Below are 11694 nucleotides of genomic sequence, written 5' to 3'. Positions count from 1 at the left end.
CATGGACAAAAGAGAGGTCGCTTCCACAAGTGGCAAGTCATAGTGCGGCGGGGCCATGACTTCCAGAATTGGTCGCTTTATGACAGATCACCCTATGGACAAGCTTTCCGAATAAGAGTTTTAGGCTCGTTTTTACATCCTCAAGTTCGTCTCCATTCAATTGACAAACATCAAGGCTTCGTTGACGGGTGGACTTCCTCACAACATGATTTATTTCACAAATGAGCAATTTGCAACTGGTCTTTGTCTTCTAGTCCCATCTCTCGTTAAACAATTTCTTCATTTTTCTAAGATTCCACTTGCTTTTCTTCACCCGAACATCATCTGGATCTTGATAGGGTGTAATGTTTTGGACGCATTGTACCAATTGGACCTCTTTTTTCTTGGAGGTCCTCTTTGTTTACACCATTAAGATGAGCCCCAATGAGAAATTTAGCTTATCGGTGCACATTCCATCTCTCTAATTTGTAACCGGCCTTCTTGACTCAAACAAAGGTTGGGCTAAGGGGCATGTTCTTGTATCCGACCCGTGGAGTGGTTCAATAGAAGGGTTGGATCAACTATTCAAGCCCAAGCATTCCCTTGAATTACCAAGTATATCTTCTATTTGAGCTTTGTTTGATCCTCTTATATGGATTATTGGAATGACATCTAACGTGTTTCTCCATGTAGGCAAAGAAAAACGCAGACACTTGGTTGAGTAGGTGGAGAAGTCCTCGCGGACCTGTCTCAACAAACTATTCGAAATTGAGCAAGTTGAACAAACGCATACTATGTTGCTTGTGGAGAAAAACTTAAAGAGTTTGTAGGAACACCCCTGGTCGATCGTGATTCTAGTGTTCCCAAGGCTTGCCCCATCTACTTTGATTCCTAGTGAACACTTTGTCTTAAAGGACTTGCCATTTTATGAGGTTGCCTGGCTTGCTAACGCTGAGGCAAGGCAAGCTCGTCTAGAAGCACGAGAAAAGAAACACCAAGAGGGCACCTTGTGCCAAGCTCCTACTTCCTTTGTTCCGGAGAACAAAAAAACGTTCTAAAAAATAGTTCCAAAACAGGGCCTAATACTTTGAAATATAATAATTTATTTAGTTAAAGGTTGATTTTTATTTTATGCAAAGGAAATTATTTTAAATTTTTATATTCATAAATAGTTATTAAAAGAAAAAAAGGAAAACTAAGAGGAACTTTGGCTAAAATTTTCTCTTAATTAATAGATTAGATTAACTCACCTAATTTATTTAATTAAAGGTTGATTTTTATCTTTACACAATGGAAATTATTTAAATTATTTATATTCATAAATAGCTATTTTAAAAACAAAAGGAAACTAAGAGGAAAATTGGGTAAATTTTTCCCCATATTGAGAGATTAGATTAACTTACCTCATTTGTGGCTTTATAGTTATTCATATAGGTTTGGACTATGGAGTTACCGTCATAGCTATAAATAGTTAATCAAGGTTAAAGCCTAAAGGCAGTTTAAACCATGATTAAATTTGTAGGAGAATAGGGGTTTAATATATTGGTGAAAATAAGAGTTTGTACTATGAGAGTGCACAAGTCTAGGAATGACAACTAGGTGGGTTCGGGACGGGTCGCCCCCATCCCAACCCCTGTCCCGTTTATTCAAAACAATTCTCATCCCCGTCCCATTTAAAAAATTAAACAGGGAGGGACACGACGGGTATGATAAATTCCCATACCTGTCCCACCCCACCGGGTTTAATTTTTTTTTAATTTTATTATTATTTTTAAATTAATTACATTAAAATGAATATATTTTATAAATAATTAAATTATTATATTTTTATAACTTATTTTATTAAAAATAGTAAAATAAAATTTTAGTTTAATTTAATTTTAAAATTAATTTTATATATAATTAGGGTGAGGCAGTACTGGAACCCGCTCCAAGTTTTTAAAAAAAATCCCAAACCTGTTTATTAAAATTGAACCCTGTCCCATTAGGGGCGGGTACCCGAAAAAACCTGCCCCATTGTCATCCCTACACAAGTCATCAACATTTTGTTTTTTATGTTATTCAAATAATATATAGGTATTATGTTTTAATTAGTATTTTGAAAAGACGAATTCAATTTTTATATTAAACTCAATTTTTGAAAAGACATATTTACGTTCTATTTAAAGTTTTTATATTAAATTTGTCTTTTGGAAAAAACAAATTTATTTTATACCAAACTTATTTATTTGAAAGACTGAGTTTTACTTGGAATTCTAAAGTATCATAATTTTCAAAAAAAAAAAAATTAAAAAATGGTTGTACTTCTTGTTAAAGTTTAACTATTGTTTGGTCCTTCTTATGGATCACGGGAAGGATAAAGGAAGGAGAAGAGAAAGAAAGTAAGAAAAGAAAGAAATTAAAGTGGGTGCTTTAAAATAATAACTTAATTAGGAAAGTGTTTGGTTTTTTAGTTTTTCATCGAGAATAATTTGTTTTTCAATTTCTTATGATTTGTTATAAATTTTTTGTTATATGGAAAAAAAAAAAAACCAAAATATTTGACTTTTTCTAAATAAAAAAGTAACATATTAATTTTTCTTTATTTTTTAATACTTAATAAAAATAAAATATTACAAAAATAAATAACATAATACTTAACACTATAAATACTATTTACTTTAAGTTCTATTTAAAATTAAGGAAAAAAAATCAAATACCACCTATAGTCATTAAGTAAATTAAGTATAATTTGTAAAATAACTTTTAATAGTACGACTTAAAGTAAAAAACAATTTTAAATAATAAATAAAAATAATTAACTTATTCTTAAGCCTACATCTTCATTTTATCTCTTTACCCCTATTTATTCTAATTACGTCAACGATCTTTTTTACTACTCCAAAACTTCCTTTACTATAATTATAATTTATAAAGATAAATATATTAATTTCATAATTCATAATAAATTTTAAGTTAATTTTATCAACCAGTTTTAATATTTAAAATAAAAATTAAGTAATAAATTTAAAGTTTTATCAACCACAAATATAGAAAACATTAAAAAAGGTAAATTTAAAATTGTAACATAAATTTATTTTAATTAATTCCATTCTTCAACTGCAAGGCATATAATTGGTAGAAAATATAATTATACTTTTAGAATACTTATCTACTCAATTTGAAATCACAATTATAAATTTTCCCTAGGATTGCAAAGTTGGGACTAGGTTTATAGCTAGCCCAAATAAAGAAACATCCTACCACCGACACAACACCATCTAACAAGAGACGCCAAGGCTAAATCCAATCTAACTTTTCTTTTCTTTTTCTTTTTTCAACTTAAAGTTAAGTTGGAACTAGACTTGGATCCATAAAGTTAAGGTAGAACTAAACTTGGATTTATTGAGTCAACCTTGGATTTATTGAGTCAAACTTAGATTGGTTGGGTTGATCTTGTTATATGAAATGAAATTGTCAACCAAAGGTTTCGCCTTTAACACATTTTGATGATAACATGATGTTAGGTGAAGTAATTTAAGCCTCTTGGTGGTAGTTTTTAAAGAACTTCAACAAGGCAAGAGTTATGGAAGGTCAAATAAAGTAATATGAGATTCCACCAAGTCTCAAGGCATTTTTATTGGTGTGCTAGGTTTATAGTGCATTTTATTTCATTAAAGCATCTAAATTCATCCAAATTCTCAAAAAAAAAAAAAAAAAAAAAAACAGAAAAAAAAAGGAAAAGGATGAAAATTCTTTTTAAGGAAAACCTAATCCTTCAAAACATTTTAAAAAGTTTTAAGAATCATTAAAAGTATTATGGCTTATTAGTTCATCTTATTTTTAGCTTGATGATTTTTCAAAAATATAAAATGGCAAGGGGACTAGTCAAGGTTGGTGCAGCAATGCAATTGGTAGTTGCCATCAATTGAGTATAAAGCTCAACCGATCAAGGCACCGATCGACAAATTCTTGAACTAGTCAAGGTGCATAGCCTCCTAATCACTACTTTATTGTATTTTTTTTTTCTTTAATAACTAGTTGTATGGTCGATTAATAGCTCAACCAATCAAACTCATAAAAAAGTGTCTAATGATTCATTTGAACTCATATACAAGGCTTCTAAACTTCATTTAATATTGAAAGAACTATTGTTTTTCATTCTTCATTAAGTTTAAGAGTCTTTCAAAATTTTTCTTGAGTGTTTTAATTGAAACTTATATATTCCTCACTGTACCAAAATAATCCTACATTTTATTTGTAATTGTTTGAATCAAACTTGTTGTAAGGATCCTTCACTCGTTCATTGTTTTATATCGTGAATTATGTGAGATAATTCAATAATAAAGTATCTATTGAAAGTATGATTGTTGAAGGCCGATTGGAACCTGTAATACAAAGTGTAAAGAAGTTTAAAGTTTGGTCGAAAGTCTTGAAAAATAGTGGAATCGTCACCTTAGATTGAAGTTTGAGGACTGTAAATATAAGTTGGGTTGTAACAAACCAATGTAAAATTATTTGCATTTTCTTTTTATTAACTTATTTTTATTTTTAATTACATTATTTATCGTTTGCATCATTACTTGTTAGAAAATTTTTAAATCCAGCTAACTTCCAATTCACTCCCCCTCTCTTAAGTGTTTACAAGTTGTCTTGAATTGAACTCACCTATAATGTCTTCCTAAAGGTTTTTCTTAATATATCCATACCAAAATTTAAACAATAAATAAGACAAATCAAATTTAGTTTAGCCTCATGTTATCCAAACCTTTGGTTGATCCTAGTTAAAATTGGTGTTACACCGAAAAATTGAACTCAAAACTAATCCTAATATTAAAAATGATATTACAAACTCGCTTAAAAATTAAATTAAATTGCCTAAGTTGCCATATCTACACCTCTTAATTTTCTCATAAGACAATTTTATTACTTAAAAACATTCATTTAACAAATGAAAGTTAAACACGACATGACATCAAACCATTTGTTATCTAGTGATATACCCGTTGAAAACATACTTAAAGTGAATGCAAACTTTAGTTGTATTTTCTTGTTATTTGATAATTATTTTTGGTTCCAAGTACTAATGAAGAAAAGAAGTATTAAGGAAAATATATATTTTTTATATTTGATTTTATTATATAAAAAAATAAAATTCAAATATAATTAAAATTATTCAAAGACTTGTATATTTTTAAATTATATAATATTTTTATAGAATAATTAAAATTAATAAAAGAAGCTTTAAGTAATATATAAAAATAATTTATTAATTTTTTTGTTTTTTTCTTTCTACATATTTTCTTTAGTTCTATTCTTCCTATTTTTCTTCAAGTACAAAGTGGATGAATAGTAAAAGGATTAAAAAGAAAAAGAAGTAACAAGACTTGATATTTATTTCCAATTCTCTGGCTCCTTTATTTTGGCACACCAGAGGCAAAGCAAGTCAAAGCCACCCCGTTCCGAAGCCTTGAGCCCCCCCCCCCCCTCTTCCTCTCTCTTTAAATTCTCTGTCTAGGGTTACTCTTCTCCCTCGTTCTTGGAACAATCTTGATGAGTCGGTGAGTTGGAGGTGCTTGTCACTTGTGAGATCCGACGATTTTGAAGCTGCTGAACAAGAACAATGAACGGATGGGATAGGGTTCGGTCGTCAAGATCGAGGCTCGGTGGCAGCGATTCGCGCGCTCCCTCGTCTCGGACCGTTCGCCTTGGCCGTGTCCAGCCCCAGGCCCCTGGTCACCGCACCATCTACTGCAATGATCGCGACGCCAATTTTCCCGTCAGATTCAAGGTTCCCCATGGCTCGCAATCTCTCCTCGTTTTTCTTTACTTAATTATTTACTTTTTTTTTTTTTATCTTTAGGTTTTGATTTTGGTCCCCTCATTTGTGTGCCTTGAGATGACCAATCTGGAGGTTTTAGCACATAAAATATGCCGAATGTAAAAGAGTCTAAACAAGATGGAAAATGAATTCTCGAGAATTTTAGAATCGCATGAGGAGTTTGAAAAGATAAGGAGTTTTATGTTCAAATTGTTACGCGTAGTTTTTTTTGAAGAAAATACTTAGCAGGTCCAACGGTTCTGAGAGACACAATGACATCATATGTGAATATTTGCAAAATTAAGGGTAATTTTGCACTCTTGTATTCTTGGAGAAGCTCTTCAGACAGTTCCTTATAGCATCACTCTAACTTTAATGTTAATTGGAGTTGTAGGGGGTATGCATGTGTCTGAACAATTATACTAAACGAACTTCTCTTATAGATATTCTTAGTTTTTCTATTTTTTTATTTTTTTATTGTTTATTTTGATAGGCAAACTAGAGAATACATTAAAACTGCCAAAAGAGCTAGCGCAGGAGAGAGTACACTGGACATATACATGTGGCGCCAAGAGGCAAAGCAAAAAAAGGGAAAGCACTTGTCAGTATTTCTTAGTTGAAGATGAAAAGGGATAAAATGGTTCATAAAATATTCAATTTTTGGTGGCATGACCAATTTTTGGCTTTGATGTCAACATTAGACCAGATATTTTAGAGAATTTTGGAAATTGTGAAAACTATATTTATATTTTTTTGATAAATAAATAGAGCATCTATTGACGAGTGCCCAAGAAAGGGGGCACATCCTTTGTGTATGGTTGTATGCATAATGCATCACAACAAAGATACCAAAAGGGATATACAAAAATAACCTACAAAAAAACCAAACTATCCACAATTAAGGCTATCTAAGAAATCCATCATTTAGGAGCTCTCCAGTTCTAATGAAGTGTGGGACCACCCAATAGGGATTTAAGGAGGAACTCCTTCAACCTTTGATTTCAGATTTCTTCTTCATTGAAAATCCTTTGGTTATGTTCTTTCCACATATAACATAACTAAAAATGGGGAGCAATATGGCAAACAATTATTCTCTTCTTGTCCAACCCCTTAAATTTCCAGTTGAGGAGGAGATTTCTTGCTGAAGTCAGAAACACCCATTTTAGGCCAAAGATTGCTAAAATATCATCCTTATCACTCTTGTCCTCTCACCATGAATCTGAATATAAAGTTTGAAAAGATATGAGTAGTTTTTATAGTTGTGGAGTTTTAGTGAGATATATTATGGATTGATTATTCTGAGTAGGAGTTTAGAGTAGTTATCTTTTAGAGAACAATCAACCATGGGGGGGAATATTAACATTCAGTTCCCATTTTTGTTTTTTTGTTTTTTTGTTTTTTTGTTTTTTTTGTTTTGATAGGTGATAATTGTTTTAACTTGAGGTCACTCAAACCTAGAACCTCCTATATACCCCTTGCCACTTGAGCTAGGCTTAAAGGATGTTCACTTCTTAACTTTTTTGATAAGTATATAGTATAGATGTGGGAATTTATGCTTATCACACAAGTGATGCATCTGAAAACTATGTTAATATACTAACTTCTCATCTTGGCCTTGGCTAATTTGTTACTCAAGGTTGTAGCACATACTGTATGTGTGTTGCTAAAATTTAAATATTAAAGAAAGATATTGAAGAAATTTTAGAAAATTTTAAAAATTGCATGAGTTAAAAAAAAATGGGATTATTAATAATGCTTGTGATTGGGTAATTATTTTGAATTAGCTAATTATCCCATGAACCTAGAGGAGAGAGACTCTTAGCATTCTCTTTCTAGATAGGATGCATGTGAAAATTTTAGATTGATTATATTAATCATGCATGGAAAAGATATATATGTATCTAAACTTGGGCGAACACTGGGAATTGTGGTCTTGGTAAGTGGCACATGGTACTTGATTCGAATCCTGCCACTAATAATACCTTGAATTTACCCGGTGTTGGTTGTTGTGGGGTAGTTAGCACCCTGAGGTTTGGGTCCCCATGGAGAGTCCTAAGGGCTTGACCATGATATTATATCTATGTATGTATCTAAACTAAGTTCTCATTTTAGCCCTGCTTAATCTTTTACCAAAGTTCATAGCACATACAGTATGTATGTATACTTTTTTAAATTTAAATATTAAACAAGGATATTGAAGAAATTTTAGAAAATTTTTAAAATTGTATGGGAAGTTAAAAAAGATGGGATTACTAGTGAAATGTGTTATGGGATAATTATTTTTAATAGGTAGTTGAGGAGAGGGAACTTAGGCTTTGATTTCTGGCTACATAAATGTGAAATTTTTAGATTGATTATATTAATCATGCATGGAAAATGCATGTATGTATTTATTGAATAAACTCCTCTTATCAAAATTCCTTTGTTGAAGAGGGAATAAAGACAAAATGGTTAATAAAATATTCAATTATTTTTCTGAATTGTTTGCCATTTCTGGGGTAATTTAAGGCGCAGAACAGAAGCATCACGAGTGCCACTGTCTCTAGTAAATCTGGTATATCTAATCAGAATTATTTTTTTGGTATTACACCCAAACAAAAATTTGAGACTAGTAGGAAAGTCTATAATTGCTTGAACTAGGAAGTTTTGTATATTCTTTTCACAACTTGTCACATATTTATTGGTGTTTATATTATGTTATCTACTATTTGTATCCTATTGGAATATCTTGTTTTAATAGGATAAAAGGTCATAGTCTTGCTGTTTCTGGGGGTGTGTGTTTTCTTCTTTCTTTGATGCCTCTTGTATATCCCCTATGTACATGGGGTGTGCCCCATTTTGTTGGGCAGCTTATAGAAGACTTTTTTTTTTTTTTTTTAATAGGTGGGCAGCTTATATAAGACTTTCTGTCTGCCTATTTAAAAAAGGATGTCTGTAACTATCTGATTTTAGGGGTGCAAAATTCAGTACTGCTGTAATTTCTTATAAAAAGGATTGATTCATTCTAATTAGTTTGGGAACAATTGTTGCAGGGCAATTCTATATCAACTACCAAGTACAGTGTTTTTACTTTTCTACCCAAAGGACTGTTTGAACAGGTAAATTAGTTTTAAGCCTCTTGTGTATAAGATATGTAATATTAGTTTCTTGCTTTTTTACATGCGTTCACTATTTTATGGTTCAACCAGGGGTGGCAATTTCTGGCCTAGCCTGCAAATCCAACTTGAAGCCAAACCCAAGCCCCTTCCTGATGTCAACACCCATCATCTTATTGTTGGATTGGATTTATGTTTTAAAATTATACTTTGTGGATTACAAGGCACATTAGGTAATAACTAAAATAATGACTTCCCTTTAAAAGGCACAATATAAGTGGTTAAACCCATTAAGTATCCATTGTGACTAGTAGAAATTATAGTGGCACAATCACCTTTTTAATATGCTTAAAAAAATCATGAAACATGAAACATGAAACCTAGACCTTCATTGATCTTTAAATGCCATTTTCTAGTGTAGTTGTATAACAAATCTATATATTTGTGTGCATATATTGAAATAGTAAGTAGGCAGGTTGGTTAGTCTATAATTAATTGCATTGAAGGCCTTAACCATGGCCCAACACACTAATTATAGACTATAATTAGTGTGTTGGGCCATGGTGAAGGCCTTCAATGCAATTAATTAAGCAGTTTGGCATTGTTTAAAGTTGATATCTATCATCTCATATCTTTGGAAAACTGGAATCTCAACTAGTATTGTCAAAAGCAAAAGGCGATATCAAGGCGATAAGACTCCTTTTAGCCTAAGGTGAAAGGAGAAAAACAAGGCGATAGCCTAACTATAGTAATGCGATAAAAAATATACATATATTTACTTATTCGATATTCAACAAATATAATTGTTGTCTTCAACAATCAGCACTGTTAATTTTTCATCACTCACGACGTCTTATAAAATTAACAAAATAGTAATAATTATTGAAAGTGTTAAATATTATACCCTATATTATAAAAAACATCATGTTGTTTAAAGATATTCATCCTATCTAAATGTATATTCTAATTTTTCAAACATCTAAAAAGCAAAATAAAAAACGAAATAAGAGATTGAACATTTTAGAGAAAAGCTTTAGGCATTATTATCATAGTTATTATTAAAATTAAAATTGTCACTACTTCCATCAAGACTAGATTGATAACCCTCCATCTTATTAGCTCTATGATTGATAATATAATATTTTATCTTATACTTTGTTTAATCCAATGTTAGATTGAATGAAATTATAATCTAAGTATGTTTAATCTTAATTCATGGTCAAAGGTGACCGCCTCTATGCCTTGTGCCTTATCCCAAGGCGATTGCCTAGGCATTGCCTCTTTGAAGTCGCCTTGCCTAGGTCTTCAAAAGGCGACTTTGATCTACCCTGCTTGGCCTGATAGCCTAGGCGACTCAGGCGATCGCCTTTGATAACATTGATCTCAACCAACCAATTGTCACCCTAAATATAGTTTATCTTTACTTATTTTCTTTATCTACATGCTCTTGAAAAATTTCTGTATTTGCACTGACAGTTCAGGCGGGTAGCTAACCTCTACTTTCTTATGATATCGATTTTGTCAACAACACCAATCAGGTATGCTAAGTCAAACTAGTGATTAAAGGATAGTTTTTTAAGCATTACTCCATGGAGAGCATTACTCATGGAAGGAGTGTCCTTATGTTGTAACATATGCAATACAACAGATTTTATTTCTATCACAAAAAAAGAAAAAAGAAAAAAAAGGAAAAAAGAAAAAAGAAAAAAAAGGAAAAAAGAAAAAAAAGGAAACAAGAAAATGGAAGAAAAAGGAAGGAAAGAAAGAAACACTGTGCGCTATTGACTGGCCAGTCTTTTTGGGATGCTTCTTGTGTAGTTTTGACAAAGTCTATCTCTGTCTGCATCAGATGGGTTACGCATGACCCCTACATATGATATTTTGGAAAACCTAGGACTGATTATCACCATTATCATTATTGCTGTTTTTTAAAACTTTTTAATATTACTCTCTTTTGTGATTGGGGAAAAAAACTTACTAAGAAAAGGACTGGATGGGACTCTTACCAGAGAACAGACAAGAAAAGTTCAAAAGATTATAGAATGAAGGGTACCAAAATGTTTGATCTGCAGTACAGTAATAAATGAAGAACTGAGTATTTGTCCTCTTAGTTGAAAAGTCTGCTTCAGTGTTGGCTAATGAAGGATCCTTAAAGTAGTTAACTTTTCATCTGATCTAAAAGTGGAAGAGTTTCTTTAATGATGCTAGAATGCCTCCAAGGAACCATGTTACATATCTCTTGGAAACCACCTTCAATAGGTATTTTTGCTTGGATTCCAACTAATAAATGATTCTTTTTCAAATTCCAAGGCTAAGTTGAAGAAAGTTGCTATTGTCCTCATCCAAAACCTCCACTATTTGAACTTGTATCTTGAATTTGATTCGCTTTGACTAATTCTAATATAAATAAAAATTATTTATTAGAAAACAAGAAGACAGGACCAAATCATGATAGACGGGAAGCATACAAGGACGCATTTAGAATCAATGAAAACAAAGAATTATTCTTCCTTTATGAAATCCAAAGTAAAGCATTCATCTTGTCCTTAGTTGCATGTTTATGTTTTCTTTTTGTTTTCTATTCTCATTTTAATCCATTGCATCTTAAGCTAGGCCTTAAGCATCCTATCCTTATTGTCATAAAGGCCTTAAGAGCAACCTACACCTCTATAAATGCATGTCTCAAAAGTCATCACCCATCTTAACTCTTAATACTTTAAAGTAAATCTAGTATTCCAGTGACCTTGAGCACCCTTAGAGTGCCAACAAGTAGTGGAAGAATCCTTAATTAAATGCTAAGACAAAAGAGTTGGAAGTTCA

The 11694-nt window shown here is 31.6% G+C and overlaps 1 protein-coding gene across 1 annotated transcript in view; it reads left to right on the top strand.

The window, feature by feature from the left end:
* Positions 1-5355: 5355 nt before the first annotated feature.
* LOC100264484 (phospholipid-transporting ATPase 3) overlaps positions 5356-11694 on the top strand; it is a 55823-nt gene continuing 49484 nt past the window's right edge. The window contains exons 1-3 of the mRNA XM_059738068.1: positions 5356-5749; positions 8812-8877; positions 10351-10412. Coding sequence (XP_059594051.1) covers positions 5582-5749; positions 8812-8877; positions 10351-10412 — 296 coding nt within the window. The 5' untranslated portion in view covers positions 5356-5581. The remainder of the gene's footprint in view (positions 5750-8811; positions 8878-10350; positions 10413-11694) is intronic.

Source organism: Vitis vinifera, chromosome 7, assembly GCF_030704535.1.
Source record: "Vitis vinifera cultivar Pinot Noir 40024 chromosome 7, ASM3070453v1".
Classification (NCBI taxonomy): Eukaryota; Viridiplantae; Streptophyta; class Magnoliopsida; order Vitales; family Vitaceae; genus Vitis; species Vitis vinifera.
This window is presented reverse-complemented; position numbering and strand designations above follow the sequence as displayed.